At 53.8% G+C, this 24682-nt stretch overlaps 1 protein-coding gene across 1 annotated transcript in view; it reads right to left on the minus strand.

Moving 5' to 3' along the window:
• LOC133109603 (plexin-A1-like) overlaps window positions 1-24682 on the minus strand; it is a 226696-nt gene that overhangs the window by 96980 nt on the left and 105034 nt on the right. The window contains exons 4-8 of the mRNA XM_061218996.1: window positions 17795-17932; window positions 4697-4797; window positions 2700-2823; window positions 1439-1592; window positions 73-172 (exon numbers count right to left, since the gene is read on the minus strand). Coding sequence (XP_061074980.1) covers window positions 73-172; window positions 1439-1592; window positions 2700-2823; window positions 4697-4797; window positions 17795-17932 — 617 coding nt within the window. The remainder of the gene's footprint in view (window positions 1-72; window positions 173-1438; window positions 1593-2699; window positions 2824-4696; window positions 4798-17794; window positions 17933-24682) is intronic.

Below are 24682 nucleotides of genomic sequence, written 5' to 3' on the forward strand. Positions count from 1 at the left end.
GAGAGGGCTCGGTGCTCAGGGTCACCGACGACTCTCCAGGGGACACAAATATATGAAAATAGTTTTACTCACGACTGGTGGACGCTACAGTTGTAGAAGACGAAATCCACACTGGCAAACTTCTTCCCCGTCTCCTTGGACTTGAGGTAGAGTTTCACCACACGTTTGTCACCTGGTGAGAGAGAGTCGAATCATCACTTTCAGCTACTTCAGCTGAGCATTAGAAATTGTTGTGATTCGAAAAGGCCTTGGATTCGGTCAACATTTGCCCTCAACTTTTGCTCACGATTAAAAAAACGTTTGTGTTTTTCAGTTCAAAGATCATGCCAAACTGCATTTGTGGAAAAAAGTCAATGTTTACGACAATGTTCAAATCCAGTGGACGGTTATTCTCCTTTGTAAAAATAAATCTTTTAAAAAATGAATCTTCCTCAGACAGAGGTTTGTATATGAATACATTTTCCAAAATTTGTCTGAAAAACTATGAAAGGTGAATGTGCAGGTGCAGTCTACACACGGAACTGTAATCAATTCAACCTGCGGTACAGGTGTGATCCACAGCATACGCTGGACTGTACTCTAGTTGACCTGTGTCATATGTATGACATACACCCTGCACTACACAGTGATTAAGCTGTGATAGAGGCGTGATCTATATGCGGGACAGTACACCATTTAACCTGTGACACCGGCGTGATCTATACGTTGCAGCTTATGGAAATTAAACCGAATAACAGATCTTCCCCTCCGGGGCGTCATCAGTGTGTAATTGAGCTGAGGAGCTCCACTTATAAGGGTCAAAGGCATTTCATGGCCCACCATTACAAGCCAAGAGAAGGGCATATATAGAGCTCTGCGCACTGCTATCCCGCAGCGCCCCGTCCACACCCCCCACACGGGCCCGCAGAGGAAGTGTGGGGGACTTCGCCCGACCGCACACGCTGCTATGAAAGGCTGTGTGGGAACGAGAGAGGCGCCTTTAATTAGTAATGCTCCACGATGATGATATTACCAAAATATTTTGCTCAAGGTCATTCGAGACAATCGGTAAGCCAAGAAAGCTCTTTCGATTACCCCAGCAGCCTGCCAAAGTGGATGAGACTGTCAATACCACTGCTGGAAGGCACAGAGAGGCTCGGCTACAGAATGTGGCCCACGTTATTATGATGTATTTGTTGGGCCAAGTACTGTAATCCGGAGTGACTCGCAAGGCTGAGATTTTACATAATGTCACTTTAGGTAGCAGCCAGGTATTTACTGAAGAATTTAAGGATAGTTAAGTATTTTTAGTTCAAGGGTACAGCAGTGTCCTGCCAAATATGAAAATGTGGAACCTTCCTTTTTACAGTCCCCGTTTCCTCAGCGCTGATGTACACTGGCGCACCCACGGGGCATTCTGACTCTCCTGAGAAGTGACGTGTGTTTGAGGTGGGCTCACCTTGGCCGCGGGTGATGAGGGCCACCTCGCGGGTGGCGGGGGACAGGCAGTAGATGAGGCCCCCGCTGATGTGGCCCTCCGTCTCGGTGTAGTCCTCGAACGAGCAGTTGACTCCGGCGGACAGGTCGGGAACGTTACGCGCCTGCAGCACCAGCTGGAAGGGGGGCGAGGGGGGCAGTGAGGTCACGGATATGGTGGCATGTGACAGCGCCGTTGTGTGTCGGTTTCACCGGTACCATAACAAAGACACCGCAGAGATGACACAGTGATGTAACAGATTGAAAGGGCAGATGTGACAGGGATGAGTTGGTGATTGGTATCAGATGTGACAGGGATGAGTTGGTGATTGGTATCAGATGTAACAGGGATGAGTTGGTGATTGGTATCAGATGTAACAGGGATGAGTTGGAGAATCGGCCCCTTTCTCATCCCCTACTCGACCCAGTTCCTGGTCCAAGCGATGGTTTTGACCCGCCTGGACTACTGCCACTCCTTCTTGGCTGGCCTCCCAGCGTCCACCATCAGACCCCTCCAACTCATCCAGAATGCAGCAGCTCGTCTGGTCTTCAACCTTCCCAAATACTCACACGTCACCCCCCTGCTTACTTCCCTCCACTGGCTGCCTGTCATGGCTCGCATCAAATTCAAAACATTGGTGCTAGCCTTCCAAGCAGTTAGGGGGTCTGCCCCAGCTTACCTCCAAAAAATCATCAGACCCTAAACCCCTGCCAGACCTCTTCGTTCAGCCTCCACAGGGCGCTTGGCACCTCCCCCTCTCCGAATTTCCACCTCACGACTACTGTCTGTTCTGGTTCCACGGTGGTGGAATGAACTCCCCGTTGAGGTCAGAACAATAGAATCTCCATCCATCTTTAAGCGCAAACTGAAGACGCACCTCTTCAAGCTGCACCTCTCCCTGTCCCTCCCTACCTCCCTGTAAACCTTAATTGTTGTCTTTCTGTGATTTACTTGTGTATCAGGATGTTTAGTTTGGCTAGGTAAGCAGTGTATGGCTAGGTAAGCGGTTTGTTCATACATTTGCGTGTTGCTGTATTATGATTAAAAAAAACAAAAAAACAATGATGATGATCAAATAGGCCCTGGTCCCTATCTTTGTTGTGCAGGTAGCAGTTGAAATTGAACTTCCCTCTAGGGTCTTTCAGAGCACTTATCCCTGGTGATGGGTATGCACTTTGCTGTAAGTCGCTCTGGATAAGAGCGTCTGCTAAATACCATTTATTTAATGTAATGAGTAACACACCTGCACTTCAGACATGGTGACAGAGATGTTTTTGGGCTGGATGCTGAGCTGGACGCACTGCCGCAGGTCAGAGGCGAAACGCTGGAGCTCCCCGGCCCGCTCACAACGGTCCTTACGGGAGCAGCTGGAGGAGAGAGAGAGGGAGGGAGAGAGGGAGGGGGACAGAGAGAGAGAGAGGGATAGAGAGAGGGATAGAGAGAGAGAGAGGGAGGGAGAGAGGGAGGGGGAGAGAGAGAGAGAGAGAGAGAGGGAGGGAGAGAGAGAGAGAGGGAGGGAGAGAGTGAGAGTGAGAGTGAGAGTGAGAGTGAGGGAGAGACAGGGAGAGAGATGGAGGCAGGGAGAGGGAGGCAGGGAGAGGGAGAGAGAGGGAGAGAGAGAGAGAAGGGGAGGGAGGAAGAGAGAGAGGGAGGGGGAGAAAGGGAGTGAGAGAGGGAGGGAGGGAGAGGAAGAGAGAGGGAAGAAGAGAGAGAGGGAGGGAGAGACAGAGAGGGAGAGAGAGGGAGGGAGAGATAGAGAGAGAGAGAGGGGGAGAGAGAGAAAGGGAGGGAGGCATGTGAGGTCTGGGCCTACAGAGCACACATGTTCACAGCAAGCCTGTCTCCCCACGGAACCACATCAAACCCCAACCGCATAGCCACCTAAAGGAAGGCCGTGTTCACCGAGCTGACATTTCCCCTTCCGCACAGGACCACCAGCGCTCTCACACTGTTTAATCAGCTGAACGCGCACAACTCCTGCCTGGCGCAGAGCAACCGCTCAACATGCTAATCACTCCACCTCCTGACCACAGGTCAGCAACTCAGTGCGAACTGGCCTAAGCCTGCACAATTACACCTCCGGTGTTAAACTGAGGGCACATCTCACTCTAAAATAGAACATCCAATGCCTCTGGGAAACGTAGTATTTCAGAGTTAAATCAACTCCTAATGTCTTTACGGAGAGCCTTTTGACATTTTCTACTTATTTAATATTGAAACCATAAATGCGAGAGCTGCATTGTGCTTCAGCGAAACTTCTCGCCCCCAAAGTCAGGAAGAACTTAAAAGGTTAGCCTTTCTATCACCTCAAAAAATGAAATCAGCAGAGGAGGGCACAGCACTGTTTAGCGTTGAGCTGAAACTCGGCTTTAAAAGGCCCAAGCTCCCGCTATTGAAATGAGTACCTCTCCATGTAGTTCTATTAATGGAAATTTCATTGAGCTGGAAATGAACACTGCAGTGAGAGAAGGTCAAACCGCAGTGACTGGAAGTCAAACCAGCTTGATCTTGACTGCACTTGTGCCTTTCCACATCCGCAGAGTGAAAATGCTGCCGATTCCACTGGCTCCCCAGTCAAACACATCTCACTTCCTCCACAGTCAAACCCATTCCACTCTCCACAGTCAAACCCATTCCACTCTCCCCAGTCAAACCCATTCCACTCTCCCCAGTCAAACCCATTCCACTCTCCCCAGTCAAACACATCCCACTGCCTCCACAGTCAAACCCATTCCACTCTCCACAGTCAAACCCATTCCACTCTCCCCAGTCAAACACATCCCACTGCCTCCACAGTCAAACCCATTCCACTCTCCCCAGTCAAACCCATCCCACTCTCCCCAGTCAAACACATCCCACTGCCTCCACAGTCAAACCCATTCCACTCTCCACAGTCAAACCCATTTCACTTCCTGCAGCAAAATGGGCCCCTCGGACACTAGCGATACAGAGACACATTTATCCCCTCCCTTCCTCCTCACCTGTAGTTCCCTATACCAGACTATAAAAAATTAATCAAAATTAAATGACCAAATGAAATTAGAATAATTTGTGCCCGATATAATATTAGTAATAAGGTCCCAGCCACTTTCCCGAGGCCATGATTATTCCCGGACCTTGACCGTGACATCTCCTCCGCAGTCTGTGCTTGTTAGGTACACCTCCAGGCCGAACCCTTCAGATCTCTCACACTAGTGCAGGCTTGGCCTGGGTGCCGGTCGCTACACGGGGTTCACTCACATGTTGTGAAGGACACACCAGCCACAGTGGGGGTCTCTGGAGCCCAGACAGTCCTCACAGGTGGAGTACTGCTCACAGCTCTCCACAGGAACCAGGCTCACCTGTAGCAGAGAGAGGGAGAGGGAGAGAGAGGGAGAGACGGAGAGAGGAGGGGGAGAGGGGGAGAGGGAGAAAGTCAGTCCACTGCATCACACTGAATAATGCTCTTTGCTCAACGTTCATTGATCTGTTCACGGTACAAAGTGTGAAAAAGTGTTGAAAAGGGGGCTTCCAGAGGTATGGGCCAAGCACATATAAGCGCACATATATGTGCAGGAGCACATGTGGGTTGTATGTAGCCGTGCCTGGTCCACGGCTGGTTGTGACAGAGACACACGCGCGGTCTCCTGTGATCAGTGTTTGGTATTCGGCTCGGTGTGCCTGCGTCTCCTCTCCTGTCTGGCCTGTGCCTACCCCTGCCCTCCTCCCTACGTGAGCTGGGTGGAAGGTTCCGGACTGACAGGAGAGCCGGCTGGTCACAGCACCGCCCAGGGCAGTGTCTCGGGCCCTGGAGCCCGCTGCCTCGCTCTCCCACGTCAGCGGCCTGTTCCGGGGCAGTCACGCGCTGGGCTGAGAGGACTCACCGGTCTGAGGTTCATTAAAGTGCCGCCGGCAAGCCTGGGAGTGTGTGTGAGTGTGTGTGTGTGTGTGTGTGTGTGTGTGTGTGTGTGTGTGTGCGTGTGTGTGTGTGTTTGTGTATATGTATGTGTGTGTGTGTATGTATATGTGTGCGTGTGTGTGCGCGTGTTTGTGCATGTGTGTGTGTGTGTGTGCCTGCGTGTGCATGTGCACGTGCGTGTTTGTGTATAGTGTGTGTATGTATATGTGCGTGTGTTTGTGCATGTGCGCGCACGTGCCTGTGCCTGTGTGTGTGTGTGTCTGTGTCTGTCTCTGTGCGCGCACGTGTGCCTGTGTGTGTATCCGCACGCGTGTGAGCGTGCCTGTCTGTGTGTATCCGCACGCGTGTGAGTGTGCCTGTCTGTGTGTGTATCCGCACGCGTGTGAGCGCGCCTGTCTGTGTGCGTTTGTGTGACTGACTGCACAGGTCGCCGGTGGCAGGGACGTTTTGGCGGCAGCTGTTGAGAGCACACAGCCGTCAGCGCGCAGGGCACCGCCGTGACCACTGCCTGACAGACGCACGCCCTCACTAGCCACGGAAACACAACGCTGCTCCGCAGATCGCCTGCCAGTGTGTGCGCGCGAGCACACGCGTGTAATCCGTATGCGCACATCTGTGTGCCGTCTGGCTGTTACTCAGCCGAAGCGCTGTTCAGAATGTCAAACCCACCAGACCTGAAATAATCAATAAGAGTCTATCCACAGTGAACCAGCGACCACCCACCTGTATGAAAACGACAGACTGGAACCAAGAATGGAACGGAGCTAAAAAGGCATTCACCTTTACGGAAATGTCATACACGGCGAAATACTGAAATAAAATATTACGGCAACACGAGATGAGACATTACAGCTGTTCAGGAATATTTGGGCAAATATACAAACTATTGCCTTTCATTTCATCATGTCATAGATGTTCATCTATTCTGTGGCAACTCCTTCCAACAGAAGGTTCCAGAATTCCCTCAAGAAAAGCCTGGATATGATCAAATGACTGAAGAGTGGTTCTTAAAAATGTCTTCGAATTCAATGCACAAGCTGACAAACCAATCAAAAAACTGTAATAAAAATAATTATAATTTGTCAGAGATTGCAAATCTTAAATGGGAATTGTAAACCAATGAGGGGGCCTCTGCCATGCTGACCCTTGACCCTAGTGACAGGAAACAGAAATAGTGCTGGAGAATACCGAGGAGCACACTGCAAAATTGGCCTACGCCGGGGCCTTGCGTTCGCGATGACAGGAGGCACCACTGGAAGGACAGAGGAACATAATGCCCTCTTTGACTGTCAGCAGGGAGCAACAACAGGCCCGGCGTGGCGAAGGGGGGCCGCTTTAACACGCTCGACAACAGATGTTCCAGCGCACGGTCAAACTGTTCAGCACAGCGATGATGAAAAATGGCCCCTCTAAAACCCCCCTTAAAAGGGCCGGGTGTACGCAGGGTTCACGCGTCGGGTCTGGTGAGATAAACGCGCCAGTCTCTCCGCGTTTCGGGACCCGAAACCAGGGGACGTTCTCATTCCCGCGCTGCCCAAACCACTCCACGTTTCCCAGATATCAGCAGAGAGAAAACAAACCATTTTCAAAAGGATAAATAATAAAAGAGGTATGATATGAGGATGGGCTACTTTGAAAATCATGTTTTTTGGGGGAAAATGGTTGGAAAAGATCTATCATTCAATGTGAGAGTAAGTACACCAGTGTACCCACCCCAGGGAGTGTCATTATCAGAAAGGGCAGAGAAGATGCAGAGGTGCGTACAGATGCCCAGGTACATGCACACAGGCACGCACGCACGCACGCACGCACGCACGCACGCACGCACGCACGCACGCACGCACGCACGCACGCACAAGACACACACACACACACACACACACACACACACACAAACAGAAACAGATGTGTACACTTGCAGATGTGCACACACACCAACACAAAGACATATGGACACACACACACTGACACAAACAGATATACATGTGCGCACGCACGCACGCACGCACACAGAAACAGATGTGTACACATGCAGATGTGAACACACACACACCGACACAAACAGATATATGGACCCACACACACACACACAGACACACTGAGACAAACAGATATACACACACAGATGTGTGCATGCACAAGGACACACACACACACACACACACACACAGGCGCACACACACACACCCCCTCCCAGCAGATGAGTGGGAGCTGGCAGCCTGCCAAGGACAGGGCAGAGCGTCTCACTTTACACGATGAGAGAGGAGGATGAGGGGTAAATGGAGGGAAGAGAGGAAGGAGCAGATGCTGTGTGGCCTGGGGGACGGGGGGAGGGATGGCGGGGTCTTATAAAGTCGTGGCAGAGGAGCGTGCGCACTTGGCACGGGGCCGTCTCAGCTGTGGCCCCGGGGTGCACGAGCTGGCCCGGTCCCAGACTCTGATCACTCCGCGAAGGGGGGGTCACGCAAAAAGGAGAGGGCAACAATTACCTTCAGCGAAAGGTGAGCGCCTATCGAACATCGATTAGCGCGGCGTGCGCCGGACCCGGCCTCCCGAGCCTCGCGCCCGAGCGAGGGAGCGCAACACCGCGAAACACGTTTTTTACCATTCAGCGCTCGGCGCCAGGGGGGTTCCAGCGCGGGGAAATCGCTCTCCAGAGCTTTGCTCTACTTAAACTTAAAAAAAATAAAATAAAATAACCGCGGCGAGATGAACGGCGTTATTCGATAATTCCGTCCTATTTCTGAGAACCTCTCTCATCATTTCATTTGTCTGGGCTCCTCGTTTCCCCCGTGATTGCTCCGGCGCGAGAGGAGAACGCGCGCCACCGGAGAAGGATCGCAGCTCCTCTGTTGATGTGTCATCATCATTATCATCACGGCGCACGGCGGAGGCAGGCGGCTGCACAGCGGTACGCAGAGCAACGCCGTTTCTCCGCACGGAGAATAAATTACAATTATAACCTCTGATTAAAAATACCGTCATAATCAAAATCAGAATGCGAAACTGCGACAATACAATTATATGTCTTATTCGCCGGCGCCGGAAATAAGGTTGAACGGCGCGAATGTGTAAAACTTGTATGTCTTGAGCGTGTGACGTCGAAAAGTTCGCTCCTCTCCGGAGTTTGTCCGATGAGATCTTCTCCGGAGTTTGTCCCGTCAGACAACTCTGAGAAGAGAAAAAGTATTTCCGTGGGAGTCTAACTGCGAAAAGGCGCAATTTGTGTGTGGAGGGGAGGAGAGACTCAATCACACATCTTTTAGGATAAATAACAGGGACAAATGGGCGCCCAGTCTCATCAGACGCGAGCAGGAGTGAATGGAGAGCCGGCTAAGATTATTTTCCCTCCATTTCATTTCACAAACAGGCAACGTAAGCGCGGCAGATTTCCACCGCCTCTCTGTAATTGTTGAACCAGGGCAATCTGCACCGAAATTGGAAATGCTATCGCAATATAACTCATTGATGGATAGTCTATTCTTTGGGCCCTGCTAAAAAATGACAAGGTTTCATTAAGTACTAACGAACCTTCGGGAGGATTTCTTCTTCTCTCCCTCTGTCGCTTTTCAAAATATAGTCCAGGCTTCCAAAAAAATGCCAAATGACTTGATACATATAATAGACTCTGAACAAAGACGCAAACATGAGTGGGTGACAAACACACGCAAAGACTGCAGTGATAATGAAAATCACCCTCGGCAAATTTTCCCCAAGCACACCGGTCGCAAGTCACGTGCCTGCGCTCTGCACCAAATGTCCGACAAAATGACGCAGGTGAGCAACTCTGCAATGACGCCACCCTCGAGGGAAATGATGTCATCTTTCAGCCGGTATATGGCATCCCGTCGATGCGGCGGCTGACGTCATGCTGGCCCTCGCGGGACGGCGAGGCGAGGAGAGGCCGGAGGGCACGAGCGAACGTCGGTGCAGCCGGCGCGCACGCTCCCGGTGAACCCGTCTCCGGTCGCCTCGTATTAATCTCGGCTGACACCGCGGCTGAAACCGGACCCCGGCTCTCCTCCGCCACTCCCTCCAGCGAGAAAAAAAGAAGAAGCAATCTTTGACAGCGGATCCGGCGCTATAAAGTTTCCGCCCTTCCGCTGAAGTCCGCTTTCCCCGGCTTTGTAAAAACAGCCAACGAGACATCCTGTAACGTGGACCGTGGCTTTCCGTCCAATAAAGCTTTCATCGCCGATTGGAACGGCCAATGTAGCACAGCTGTCCGTCCCACATTCCCGAAAACCGCGCAAATTACAGACTCGTCCCGACGCAGCCAGCCAAAGGCACCGCCGTTGTTCCCAGCTCTCGGTTGGGCAGGAAGTGGTTGTACGCTCCTCCTGTTCCACCTGTGGCCACGACTGCACCTCGCACCAACATCTCTGAATTCACTAAGGGTCCCTCATGCTAAATCAGCAGATGTTCATTTACATTTAGCGTACACATTGTAAACAGTCAAGTGAGAGTGGGAGAATAAATAAGCACACGTTCCACCAAAGCAGAGCGGTGACCCATCCAAAAGAGGAGGGGGGGGCTGGACAAGGGGCAGGAGGGTCCTTCTGGTGTTACAGAACCCTTCAGAACCTCCCGAGCAGGACCCATCGGACCATTAGCCTCATCCGATCGATACGGCCTCTCGGTGTGCTTGCTGATTGAGGGTAAGGGGATGGGCCCAGGCTCAGAGACTCCTACGCCCTGACCCCGTGTCCAAACGTCTGCTCCCCCAGCAGGGGCCGAGCCTGCTCCAGACCCAGCCGAGCACGGTCCTCCTCACAGAGCACGGTCCCCCTCACAGAGCACGGTCCCCCTCACAGAGCACGGTCCTCCTCACAGAGCACGGTCCTCCTCACTCACAGAGCACGGTCCTCCTCACTCACAGAGCACGGTCCTCCTCACAGAGCACGGTCCCCCTCACAGAGCACGGTCCTCCTCACTCACAGAGCACGGTCCCCCTCACAGAGCACGGTCCTCCTCACAGAGCACGGTCCTCCTCACTCACAGAGCACGGTCCCCCTCACAGAGCACGGTCCTCCTCACAGAGCACGGTCCCCCTCACAGAGCACGGTCCTCCTCACAGAGCACGGTCCTCCTCACAGAGCACGGTCCTCCTCACAGAGCGGTCTGCAGCTCCCGGGGAGGGGGGAGGAGTGGGGGGAGGAGGCGAAGGAGGATCCGGTGACAGGGCCAGGGGCCACACTAATGAACTCCTCACGTTTCTTTCCGGCCGTGTCACCCCTCCCCCGGCTCCCCCCGTCCCCTGGACTATATTAAGATTTCCGTCTTGTAAATCAGATTTCAAGCCAGACGATACTTCATTTTTCTCCCCCCTTCCCTCTCCTATAAAGTGGCCTCTACACGAGCGGTGACCTTCAAAGCCCTTTAATTGCCTCGCCGGGCGGAGATAATAACGTGGACAGGTCGGCAGTAGGCGCTGTCCTCCGAGCCGCGTTCCGCTGAGGCGCGCCCGTGGAGCGGGGTGAATTAGGGGTGAGGCGCGGGGGGTTTTCGCCCGGCGGACCGTGAAGCGCTCGCTGCGTGCGTCCGACTCGCGGTGGCGAACGATTACCGGGGCGGAGGAACATGCCGATTCGGGGTGACTGACTCCAGGACTGCGGCGGAACATGGTTCTCGCGTCTCGGTTCCAGCCCGTGCTGCGGACGAGCCCTGCTACCCGTGTTCCCTTCAGGGGACACAGCCCCGGGGGGGTTATAACCTGTTATAACCTGTTATAACCTGTGTGCTGAGGACGAGGCAGGGATCCACAGGCAACAATGTCGTTTCATAAGGAAACCTGCAACACGGCAAGAGTACTGCTCAGTGGATCTCAGTCATGAAGCCCCATACTGGCTCTTCCGGTTGGGTAGGGAAGCTGAAGTTGTCCCCACAATGCACTATTGGTCCACCCCTCCATACCATGTGGACGTTAGTCCCAAGCTTGCAGGGCATCAGAAGAACACACAACCTTCAGCCGTGTTTTTGCAGGTGTGCGCTTGTGCCTCGGTGGCTCAGGGGAGAAAAAGTGAGACTTTCCTAGAGCTTCAGTGGGGAAATACAAAAGCAGAAGTCTGCAAATCTGTTCATCGGCAATCTGCGATTGCTTCGAATTGTGGAAAATTCCATCTGTATATACAAGATGGGTTACCTATAAGCGTTTTTCAAAAACTCACTCGACTTCCCTGTACCTTTAATCACAAGAGCACCGACGGAAGGGGCCATTGTCTAGTGTAAATCTGGCAAGCGCTAATCAAAAATCTTTATTCCCCCGGTTAAACAGTCAGTTTAATGTCCTCCGAAGACCTACAGTTTGCAGTGGGGAGACATACGATGGGCTATCGGGAACTTTTAATTAACTGGTGGAGAACATGGGGAATGGTAAATTACTCTGTCAGTTTGGTAAATGGAGTTTTTGAAGACTGAGGCACAACACGACTCTCCACCCTGGCATTTCCATTATCACAGGAACAGAGAGAAAAGAGGAGAGGGGGGGGGGGAAGAAAACGTATGAAGGGAAAAATGCATCTTCTCCCCACTTTCTTCGCGTCCGTCGGAATCGGCCCTCTCCGATACCGGCGGTTAATGCTGATAATCGGGCGGAAAATAAGTCTCATTTAAAAGTAAACAAAAAAGTTGAACGTGGATTGAGAGTTCAGCCGAAATGAACTGGAATGGAACTCGGAATTGATTTCTTCTTTTTTTCCGGACCAATTTGTTGAGACGGGGGGGGAGGGGGGGGGGGGGGGGAGGCAAATGGTTTTAATGCGACGACAAATCAAAAAGGTCCGAGCCGCCTCTCCTCCCGACCGATAGAACCTTCCGGCAATCACTAATCACAGACGCGGGGGCTGGCGGAACCACGCCCGACGCCACACCACGGAGGACCGATGCACGGCTCGCACCCCCATTTGAATTCCTCCAGGGGAGAGAGAAAAAAAAAAGACAAGAAGAAAAACTCACAAAACTGGGTATCTGGTGACAGGCGGGCTTCCATTAGAGGCGATAGCATCAACACAAACCCGAGGTTCTGAACATTCCTCCGTGGTATCGGAGCGGATATGAGGGGGTGTGGGGGGGGTGGGGGGGGGTGGGGGGGGTGGGGGGGACGCGCGGCGATTCGCCAGATTAAGACGACGCGCGGAAACCATCCCGTCGCCGGGCAAATTACCCCATCTGACTGTATCTCCTTCAGCAGATGTCACTTTCAAAGGGGGCTGCCATCCTTTACGCCCCCGTACCTGGGCTCCTCCCGGGGGGAGAGAGGCCTCCCCGTCACAGAATGGATGACCTGGGGATCTTATCCCATTAACTCCTTCAGCGGAGGAGCGCACCGTCTTAAAAGGAGGGGTGGAGGAGGACGGGGGACTTCAAAGCCGGGCGCTTACCCCCCCCCGCCACCCGCCCCCGCCCCGCTTTCAGACTTCACCGGGATTCCATTAAAGCGGGCCCCGGCGCAGGTCTGTGCTGTAAAGAAGCTGAGCCCGGCTCTGTCTGTGGGCCAGACTCCGTTTCATCAAGAGCTGATTCACCGCTCCCCTCTCTGAGCGCGCTGGGGGAGGGGGGGGGGGGGGTGCAATTGCTTGGAAAAGCGAATAAATGGGTAACGTGTAGCGGCTGAAGGCCCCTGAAGCGCTCGCGCGCCTGGCTCCAATCACACGGGCCCTCCCGGGCGGGGCTCTGAGCGCCTGCAGGGGCCGCCTGCGACGGTGGCGCCGCGAAGCCGCGCGATTCGGCGGGGACCGGAAGGTTCCTGTGGAGGGACGGGGCCGGGGACGGGGACGGGGACGGGGCCAGGGACGGGGCCCGATGCAGACCAATAGGCACGCAAAGAATACTGCTGGCCCAGTCCCCACCAATAACAGGATAATACGGAGAACTGGCTCCAGAAGAGCGTCCTCCATAAAACTCTCGGCAACTGCATAATGCGTGGGTGTGTGTGGTTGTGTCTGTGTGTGTCTGTGTGTGTGTGGTTGTGTCTGTGTGTGTCTGTGTGTGTGTGGTTGTGTGAGTGTACAAACAGAGTGTATTAGGTGCACAGTAAGATAAATCACCTTCATCTTCACTGGTGGCTTCAAGCCTTTCAGTTCACCACAGCTCTTATCCAGAATGACCTGTTTGCCACTAACATCACAACCCGTGTGTGTGTGTGCCTGTGTGTGTGTCTGTGCATGCGTGTGCATGTGCGAGTATGTGTGAGTATGTGTGAGTATGTGTGTGTGAGTGTGAGTGTGAGTGTGAGTGTGAGTGTGAGTGTGTGTGTGTGTGTGTGTGTGTGTGTGTGTGTGTGTGTGTGTGTGTGTGTGTGTGTGTGTGTGTGTGTGTGTGTGAGTACACCCTGGCCAGGCAACCCATCCCCCCATCTGTGGCCTTTTAAATCTCTCCTCACCTCGCTGGCCACAATACATTAACATTTACATAACAATCATCAGATACCCAGAGGTGTGTGTGTGTGTGTCTAAATGTGTGTGTGTGTGTGTGTGTGTGTGTGTGTGTCTGAATGTGTGTGTGTGTGTGTGTGTGTGTGTCTGAATGTGTGTGTGTGTGTGTGTATCTGAATGTGTATGTGTGTGTGTGTGTGTGTGTGTGTGTGTGTCTGAATGTGGATGTATGTGTGCGCAACAGGACACAAATAGTGAATTATCACAGGATTATCAAAATAATTTAAAACAGGTTCTCTCCCAATGCGACACTTAATATCGCAAAATAGCATTTAATAATAACAAGAAAACTAATATTAGAATTCCATTCTTTTGAATGCAGTTGAAACTACAAACTTGACACAGGTGGGCTTCTAATGGTTTTAGAGCTTGGTGAGTGGATACTGGCCACTATCTCGTCTGTGACCCAACCTTTCCATCTAATGGTCTGGGTCAAACATACTATCCCTCGCTCTTTAGTGTAGCAAACTTCATCAATTCATACCGCTTTTCAGTAATTCCTGTAGTTCTGTCTTTTCCTTGCAATTGTTGTACCACACGGCGGTTGCTTTATTGGAGGGCAGGAGTCAAGAAAAACCGAAATAAGTCCAAAACATTCCTCAATAGAGGAGGGTACTGTATGCGAGTGACTGCTTCATCCAAAATGCTACGCTCATGAACTTGGAAGTTATGATAACGTCGTACACAAGCTGGACCTCCTGACCTGAGCGGCAGTGGATTGTGGGTAATTGAGCTCTGTGGAAGAGCAGAGAGGCTGCGGGCGCCGTATTTACAGCCTTCTGAGCCCGGTCTGGCCGCGGCCCGAACTTCCACCGCCGAGTCGGGCCTGACCCGGAATGATCCGGACTCGGCAGCCCAAGACCAAGACAGATGATACCGAACTCACGAGGGGGAGGCGGGGGCAGGGTGCATCAGATCAGCAGTTTCCCCGTACCGTATCTGCCCCCCACACGAATCACACTCGTATTCAAATGCATTTCCAGTAAAAGGGGTTTTTTTTTTAATAGGGAAAAAACAGGCCACAATCCATAAGGGCTAAAATGAATATTTATGCAGGCAATTAGCACACTGAGGAACACTGAGCGGGGATTACGCACGGTGAAGCTAAGCGATGGCCAGGGTCCCGAATCCACACTGCACACCTCCCTCACTGCCAAAACCCCCCTTTCACCATCCCTCCCGTCCCCATTTCTCCTTTTTTCTTCTTAGTCTTTTTTTCATCTCAGATCTGGGGTGAGCCGGCAGCTGCTCCACTCGCGCCCCCCCCCCCACCCCCGCCCCCGCCCCGGCGGACCGCACGGTGTTTGGGCAAAGTCCGTCACAGCTGACCGAATTTTTCCATCCAAATCATTCGAGAGAAAATGGCTATTGATATTCAGTCATGGCTTCCCTCATCTGCGCCCGCGCTCCCTTATTTATAAGCTATGCTGCTGGTGTCAATAATGCACAACCCTGCTCTGTGGCTGTAACAACCGGCCCCCAAAACCTCTCGCTAAAGCCTCTCTCCTAATTTCACTTTCCAAACCTAATACTGTCTTTATATCTCCTGCAGAGAACAGGAATAGAACAGCGTCCATTTATATACACGGTCAGTGCATTAATATGGATCTGTGAGACAGGCGGCCATTTTGTGTGTAAAGTTAGTTTGATAGAGACGGTACACAACACGGGTTGGGGGGGGGGGGGGGGGGGGGAGGGGAATGGCAGTGAATCGAAGGTGTCATTCTGATTCGGCCTCGCCGAAATGATTTAGCGGCGAGGCTGTCGGATTCCGGCTCCGCTCGGACGGGGGAACGCCCGCGGGAACGCGTCAGTGGACGCGGCCGCTGACACCTTAATGCGGCGGGCATGTCGGGGGCTCCCGGCGGGGCGCGGCGCCCACTCCGCCTCACGCCTCACGGCACGCTCGGGCGCCGTCAAAAAACCCCCGTCGGCCCGGACCGCCGGGCACGCACGTTTCCGCCGAATTTCGCCCCTCGCTGGAGCAGGGAAGGACAGGAGTGGAGAGGGGTGGGGGGGGTGGGGGGGGGGGTGGGCTCAAATCGACAGAAAGCTGAATCTTAAACCTTTTGTGCTGGAAAGGACATCACTCAATTACACCTTCCAGGGCTGCACATAAAAGCCTGGGGGAGGTGCGGGGGGTGGTGTGTGTGGGGGGTGGGGGGGCGAGAGAATAGAATGATTGGGGGTTGGGATGGGAGACGAGCAGGGAGAATACCCTTTCTACTTGCTATTCATTAGGGCTGTAGAGAGGCCAGGTTGTGCCTTTAAGGCCCAGTGAGCACACCGGCCGCCCCGGCCCTCCCCCGCCGCTCTCTCCTGATGAGGGCCGATATATTACCGGGAGATTGCGCCACGGGCGCTCAATCGCCACAATCAGAGGCGGCCAATGGCAGCGCGCCCCCTCTCTGACAGTCGGTGACCCCCGCTAACCGCGCCGGCCGGCGTGAATACACAAACCAGGGCCCGGCGGGGCCCGGCGCTGCCCGCTCGGAATACAGAGTCAGTCCGGCAGGCTGCCGCAAACACCGCCAGCCGCAGAACGCAGAGCGCCTGCGCCGAAAACACCGGCGACCTGCGACCTTTCGGGCGTTTTTAATTGGAGCGAGCGCGGTTTCCGACTCCGCCCGCGAGGGAGGGGGGGTGGGGGGCTCCGGGCGGGAGGAGACGGGGAGGGGAAGAGTGACGGGAATAATTGAAGGTGTGTAGCCGTGCGGTAATGAGGCGTCGTTAACCCCTCTGCGACACTGCGACGGGTTTATTTGGTGAAAGACGGGCGCGTGGAGATGAGGCGCGGGTGGAGAGAAGCTATCGACGGGAGCTCATTGGCATTCTCAGCAAGAAGATATGAGCGAAAACCAAAGCGTACACAGAGGGGGGAAGAAAGGATGATAATTAGCTTTGGTCCTGATCACCGGAACGCTGAACTGAACCATCATCCAAACGAGACCGGGCCAAGGTTTCTGAACAGTCACGGGCTTGAGACCGGCACACACGCAGGATACTAAAAGGACACTGAAAGTTTAAGGCATATCAGGTGAAAAATGATCAGCTGCTTAACCTACTTTTCCCAGTGCCCTTTAAGAGGTACGGTAAATGGATAAACCGAAATAGAAAATGAGTTCTCATAATTATGAAGAGAAATATGACGGTTCAGTTCATGAATAAAGACCAGGAGTCCAATCACGCCTGTTTTTGTACTTGTTTTTCCAGTTTCAGGGATCAACTCCAAGTGACCTTGAACTCTGTGGCTTTCACACAGAGCATCTTTCCTGAGCGGCAGTTACAGATCGTAAACAGCGTTCCGCTCGGTGGAGCGGGAGATGTGCAGGCGAGGAGACAGGTCCGACCGGGTCGGGTGGAGGTCGTGAGGCAGAAGCATGTCCGGCAGGATGCGGGCGGGCCGTGACCCCCCTCCCACTCCCTCCCCCTCCCCCCGTCCATCCTTACCCGATGTGCTGCTGGCCTCTACCTGTTTGTCTGTGAGGGTGTAGATGTGTTGGTCTACCTGTTTGTCTGTGAGGGTGTAGATGTGTTGGTCTACCTGTTTGTCGGTGAGGGTGTAGATGTGTTGGTCTACCTGTTTGTCTGTGAGGGTGTAAATGTGCAGGTCTCTACCTGTTTGTCTGTGAGGGCGTAAATGTGTTGGTCTCTACCTGTTTGTCTGTGAGGGTGTAGATGTGCAGGTCTCTACCTGTTTGTCTGTGAGAGTGTAGATGTGCAGGTCTCTACCTGTTTGTCGGTGAGGGCGTAGATGTGTTGGTCTACCTGTTTGTCTGTGAGGGTGTAGATGTGTTGGTCGGTGAGGGTGTAGATGTGTTGGTCTACCTGTTTGTCTGTGAGGGTGTAGATGTGTTGGTCTACCTGTTTCTCGGTGAGGGTGTAGATGTGTTGGTCTACCTGTTTGTCTGTGAGGGTGTAGATGTGTTGGTCTACCTGTTTGTCTGTGAGGGTGTAGATGTGTTGGTCTACCTGTTTCTCGGTGAGGGTGTAGATGTGTTGGTCTACCTGTTTGTCGGTGAGGGTGTAGATGTGTTGCTGGTCTGGGCTGAAGAGCAGGTCTCTCAGGATGGGGCTCCCCTCAGTCACCACAACGTTCTCGTAGAGCAGGGCCGGCTGACTGGGGATGGCCGAGTTCACCAGGATCTGAAACACAAGAGGGCCAAGACCCTTAGTCCTCTCCTCATGACCCAGGGAGTAGCACGAGACACTGGGGTCTCAATGCAAGTGAGCCACGGGCACAAAACACAGGGCGAGTTACAACAACGACAACATGTCAAATAACAAAGGCTTCATTATCCCATTTGTGTATCGGAATGGCAGCACAGCAAGGCGGTCATAAACATCTCTGTGACAAACAAATAGAAAAACTCTGCCCATCTAATCTAATCTAATCTCAAACACACACTCATGCACACACACACGTGCGCGTGCACACACGCACAGGCGCACTCACTTGGAAAATGAAGACAAAGTGTTTGCATGGACGAGAGGCGAGATTGTTTGTTTTGTATCCGTCTGCGCTCTCTGGAGCTGAAATGGGCTGTCAGACCAGCCAGGGCAGCTCCGCGCTCTCGGATGCCTGCGGATTCCCGGGAACCGGAACATCCATCTCCCCCCATCACTGAGCACCGCCGCTCCAATTTTCTGTCAAATGAGGGGCCACGGGGCCCGGATCGACCCCGCGGGGCCGAGGGGGAGGGGCTACGGAGCGACGGAGCAGCTTCCTATTGGTACGAGCGGGCAGCAGCTCCGTATTAAAATTTCATAAAAACCACAGATACCACATAATGTGAATAAGCAAACGCGGCTCAACCAGCACCTCAATCATGGAACCTGCCACTGAGAGACTGTAGCCTCTTTTCAACCGCCGCCCAACATAAATTGAGGAGAATTCGGCTCGGTGGAAAAGAGATCATTTAAATACGGACTAGCGAGTCCCGGAGGAAGACTTGTTAACCATTTCCTGCGGGAGCGGGATGCGGGGAACGTCACCCAAGGCGAGTGCGGCTACCGAACGCGCGAGGCTCTGGAATGTCCCCGAATAGCGCTGCGCTCGCCCCCCCTGGGTTCCGTAACGGAACAAACCGCGTAGGACCTGAGGGGCCGGTCCCAAGCCTCCCTCTTCAGTCAATGCCCCTGCAGAGCTAAGGACCCGGAAAATAATAGAAGCGTTTAATGTGTGCCTTTATTTAAGGAGAGGAGGGTTATGGCTATCCCTCTTGAGCAAATGGACCTTGGACAATAAAAACACCCCCCCCCCCCCCCCCCCGCCCCCCCCAGCTCTGCCCTCACTGCAGCCAAGGCGAGGTCGGGGCACTGTGACCTCCCCGCGTCCCTGTGCAGGAGAACCTAATGATGTTCTCAGCCTGGGGTAGGCCGCGGTGATTAATGACTGCGCCAGACTGCCGCGCGGCCCAGCGCGTCGCCGCGGATACACCTGGGCTCCCCGGCCCCGCCGGCGCTAATGAAGAGGGCCGGGGCCCGCGCGGGGAGAGAGAGAGAGGGGGGGGGGGGGGCGGGCGAGGTGGCACTGCCCGATCTGCTTCCACCGCGGGAAGCGAGGGGGGCAGCTGTGACCGAACACGTTTCGGGCGGTTTGTTTGTTTATCTGCGCGCAGAGACGAGCAGATGACGGCGGTGTAATGCCCTCTCCTTCCCCCGCGCGCGCGCTGCGGGGCGGGGCCTCTCGGAGAGGCGCGCGGAGCCCGTCGCCATGGAAACGGCACACTCCCCTGCAGAACGGATATCAAATCCCGTCCTATCAGGAGGGCGAGTCCGCGCTCCCGCGTTCTACCGGGCCCAGCGTGGTTCTCCTGGCTGGAGGAGGCGAGTCAGAGGAGGAGGACAAGGAGAGATCGTTCTCACTGCTGGGCCTACAGCGGGAAGCTCGACTGAACCGTCACCAGCCGGGGAGGCTGCGCTGCCCACTGCAGTGTCTTTCTCCAGTTATCATTCACTTACAAACTCAAAACTGTCAATTAAGCCACGACGAACCCAGAGCAGCCTAAACAGGACGTAACCCCTCCCCACTTCCCTCATGTTTTCACGCGGAAATGTCACTTGGCGACCATCCAGCGACCCGCGGAATGACTCCTGAACTGCAAGCCGTCCCACGCTAACGGCAGGCCCTTCTCTCAAACCTAACGGACTAGGGAGTCAGACCAGGAAGGCTATTCCTCCGCTGGCTTCCCCGTCTCTCCCAGAAGCAGGAGGGCGCTCCCTGTGCCAGAGCCGGTCCCGGTCGCCCGGTCGTCGATCTGTTTACGGATCATTCGCGCCTCGCGCCGGGGCCCCGCCAGGGCCCGTGAAAGACGAAGCGCCCGGGCGGCGAAACAAAAACAAAGCGGACCCGCTCCGTCCCGGGGCGGCGGACCGGCTGGGCGGTTCCTGGAGAGCGCGCGGCGCTGTACCCCGTCCAGGGACTCCGGCAGCGGCAGCGTCCGGCCGTAACTCAGCCCGGCGCTCCGCTGGCTTCGGCCGCCGTCCTCACCGCGGGGAGGGAGGCACGGAGCCCAAGTCCTAACTGCAAACCCGCGACTCGCTGATCTACAGTGTAGATACAGGGTTTTTCCCCTTATCTCCGCTCTATTCAGACCAACGTACGCATGGGGACGCGAGTGCAGCCACCTGCGTGATGCGGGCAGTGCTGCCGGGTTCTCTGCCACAGGCCTAATGGGTCCCGTCTCACGGACGGCTAATGGCCGCTCGTCAATATGAACTCACCCAGGGACTCAATCCAACAGGCTTGTTTTTAACCGCCCCCCCCCCCTCCCCTTAGTTCCCCCCCCGGATCTAACCCCGCGGAGTCGGCCATGCAGAGGATATCCAGCCTGACAGAGCAGGAGTGTACACTGCGCCTCCCTGGGCTGGCTCCAGGACGGAGGAACGGGCAGTCTGCGTAGAAGCAGGGGAGTCAAACTCTGCAGGCTTCCTTTCAATCAGCGGACCGTTAAGGCCTTGGGAAGAAGGTGCGCGGACATCTTAGCCGACCGATGACTTAAATTAGAGCGAAAACCAGCCGGCACTGCTGACCAGGACTGGAGCCTGCCTCCCCTGCTGTACAGCAACGACCCCAGAACCCGTCGATGCAATAAGGCAGCGGAGGGAAAGCAAGCGGAAAAAGAACAGGAACAACCTTAGTTTTATTATATTAATCTACCCTTGATTTATACGGATTCTCACTGAGATAGAAATCTCTTTTCCGAGAAAAGAGGCAGCAGGGCAGCCGGTTTCACATCCTTAACCGAGGACGTGCCTCATTTCCTGGGCCGCGGCGCGCTTCGAGCACGCTCCGCCGGCACCTCGAGCGGGGCTCCTGACGCGGGGCACGGATGAGCGGATGCTCTGGAGCTCCTGGCGGCGTCTGCCCCCGCTGCGCCCGAATCAGTAAAGTGCAATCAAATCCCAGTTGTTGGAAATCTATTTATTGGAGGGATGGAAACATTCGGCTGATTAAATCAAACACGGCGCGGGTTTTTTTTTTTTTTTCTCTTTCCCGCAGACGCGACTCATGCCCCGTTTAATTAAAGCGGCGTGTCAGGGGCGGGGCGGTCCGTCTCCCCGCGCTGAGGGCCCGGGGCCTGATCAATGAGGCGAAGGACCAGCGACGGGGCCCGGGTTCGATAACGCTCCTCCGTCCCCCTCTCTGCCGGCCATTATCATCCGTTAACTTCAGCACGGACGCGTGATTTATTTATGCATCTTTTTGGAGAAAAAATATAATACAATAACAACAGCTTTTTTTTCTTCTTTTTTTTCTGACGAAAGTGTCTTGATCGATTTCAATCAGACCTCGTCCTGCAGCCATTAAATTACGAAGCTCGTAGTGCAACCGCGCAGATCTGGATTTTAAAACGCTATGGCAGCCACGCAGGTCTGGGTTTAAAAGCGGGAATAGCAGCCATGGAAACGTGCATCTTAATTGAGGGACAATTAGACGACATCATGCTGATGCTGACATTAGCTCAACAGTTTCTGATTGCATTTAACATAAACTCAACGAAAAGGGATTTTAAAAAACTTCTAAAATTAAAATTAAAACTAAAATTCCTTCCTGAAAAACTAATGTTTTGATATATACAGTGTGAGAGCAATAAGGTCAGTTAAAAATCCCTCTTAAAAACACAGTGTGACGATGTGCCGCAATACAAAGATTGGCAAATGCTGAATATTTCATGAGGATCTAAATTGATAGTTGCTTTCAAATGAAGTAAACATTTGAAGAAATAAACAATCATTCGTATCATAAAACCTTCAATTATTTGAAGGATTAGGCCTTCTTGCAAAGCACGGTTTTGAATAACATTTTGAACTGACATGGTTTGTTGAGTCTACATCCGCCCATGTAGACATGGCAGCTCCTCTCTTTGTGAAAGCACAATGTTGCATTCAGAAGACTTCAATACAAACCTCTCCGAACCCGGAGAAAGCACAGCTCTCCGAACCACACTTACACCGATTCTCACACCCAACCAAACAGGAATAATGTTTATAAGTTGTTCTCTTCTGACAATATAACAAAAATCTAAACTTGATGCTGTGATCAAGAAATCCCAAAAACAATTTTCCATGTGAAAATAGGAGAGTACAGACCATGAAAGAGTAGAGAAATAGGATCGTTACATGGCACTGGATACCGTCTAAACAACGGGGCCTGGATGGACCGAACAGACAGCTCTTGTTAATAAAGAAGCATCATTACATACACAATATTGTCATGACTCATGACCTTACTGATCATTTTTCAGAGAACGACGTCAGGAGCCCTTAATGCCCGTTCAGCGATCAAACTACAAAACAAAAACGATGATGTATTAATCATCGTATCCCCAGCGTGGGGCTAATGCAAAACAGACCCCCCCCTCCCCCCCCCCCCATGTCTTTGTGGGAGCCATCGGTTCAGGCATTAATAAGATGCGGGCTGGTTTCACGCGGGCGACAGATATGAATAAACATAACTGGAAAGGAGGCTCCTTCAGACGAGCGCTACATCTGTTCCCCCAACCTCAGAAGAGAATCCGTGAGCACGGGAGTCAGACCGCCGCTTTGAGCCGGGAAGGGGGGGGGGGGGGGGGGCACTCTGACGCTCCGACGCTCCGACTTCAGGGAACGCCCGGGATGTCTCCGCTCCAGCCTTTAATCTTCCCGGGCCTTGATGGGTAGATTTTAACAGCACCTACCCCCCACCCCGCCCCGCCCCGCCGGCCCCAGCGCTACATCGCTCCTCTGCGGCGCGGTGGCACTTGACATAACTAGGCCTCCCCATGCATAATGAACAGGCCGGATTCCTGCCTTTGATGTGCCAGCCCATTGAAGTGGAGATTTGTGTCTGCTTCAGAACAATCAGCCTTGATGATTAATGAGATCCAAAAGGCTGAGAATGGACGCCACCAGTCTCCAAATCACTTTTTCCGTCCGGCGTTTCTGTCAGGTTGATTTGTCTTTCTTCGGGGGGGAACACGTCGCGTCGCGCCCCCCCCCCTTTCTCGTGAGGGACTCCACACCTGCCGCTGGGGAGGCCTTTAGGAAGGGTTGTCTGCACTCGGGACAGCGGTGACGCCGACGCCAGACGAACATCGGCGTGTTTAATGGACGGCGGTGGAGCGAGCGCGTCACGACAGCGCCCTTCTCTTCCGCCCCCGTATCGCTCCTACCCGAGGGCGTTCTCCGCACGGGACCAGAGAGGCCGAGTCCGATAAACGGACAGATACGGAAGGAGCAGCCCCTCGGCGTCCGGTCACGTCTCCGGCTCCCTTGAGAGACGGAACTCGGCGAGATCCTGAGGGTTATTGTAAAACTAATTACAAATACCAACGGGCCACCGGGAGAGATGATTAACTCAGATTGTACACTTGATACAAGTGTGATGAGGCAGGGAGCAGAAATCAGATTCTTTTTTTTTCTTTCCCCCCCCCCCTCCAAACAGCAAGAGAAGAAAATGTGATTTCACATGGAGGTCAGCAGGGGAGGAGTGAAGGTCAGGAGGTGGAGTGTGTGGAGCTAGACGAGCCAAATCTGATATCGCTGATAAGAGCTCGTTGGCCCCGAGCTGTACCCTTCCTCACCGGTCAGACCTTTTCGTGGAGCTACATGTACCCCCTTGACCTCCCCCCCATGTTCACCAGCCCCAGATAAGCCACCGCATTCCTCAGAGTTATTTTACCTAATATTGAAGGGGCTCTTTCTTTTCTCCCGGTAATGAGAGCGTTCCATTCTTCTGTGCACCTCCCTCCTCCAAAAACAGAAAAGAGAGGCATTGTCAGCTGTAAAAACCTACAACGTCCCACTGTGTTGGAGTTCACCGTTTACGGTTCAGTTCGTGGCAAGTGAATATGAACAGGGAAGTGTAGTTTTCCAGTGCGTTCGCTCGGAGACCGGGAGCGGTGTGAGAGCGGGCTGCGTCGCGTGTCCCTGGCAGAAGAGGGAACGGGGTAGGGTACGGGCGAGACCGGGGGGACAGATGGTGGGACTGGAGCGCTGGAGAAGAGTCTGGCTAATCCGCCCCCCTCCTCGCGCGACAGGATGGGGTCCCGCGGTGACAGCCGCGGACGGGTTGGTCTGCGCGACCCCAGTCAGGCGGGCCTCGCTCACGGCCGCTTCCAGAAGCTTCTTTCACCGCGCTTCTCCAGCTCATCTCTCCACCCCCCCCAGTCCCAGAAGCATCGTAGGGGCAACAGTTTCCCCTCTTCTAAAATGAATCCTTTTATCGTTTCTTTAAATCTCCCTCCGGTCTATTCCCCCCTCGCTTCCCCACGTTCCGGGCGCGCACCACCGGCCGAGCAGGACAAACAGGACGGGAGGTGGAAGCAGGAACGCCAGCTTTCCGGACAGCGGGACGGCGGAAGCCTCCAGCGCCCTGCCTCCGTTTGTCAGGACCGGAGCGGTGGGAACATG

This window comes from Conger conger, chromosome 14 (assembly GCF_963514075.1).
Source record: "Conger conger chromosome 14, fConCon1.1, whole genome shotgun sequence".
Classification (NCBI taxonomy): domain Eukaryota; kingdom Metazoa; phylum Chordata; class Actinopteri; order Anguilliformes; family Congridae; genus Conger; species Conger conger.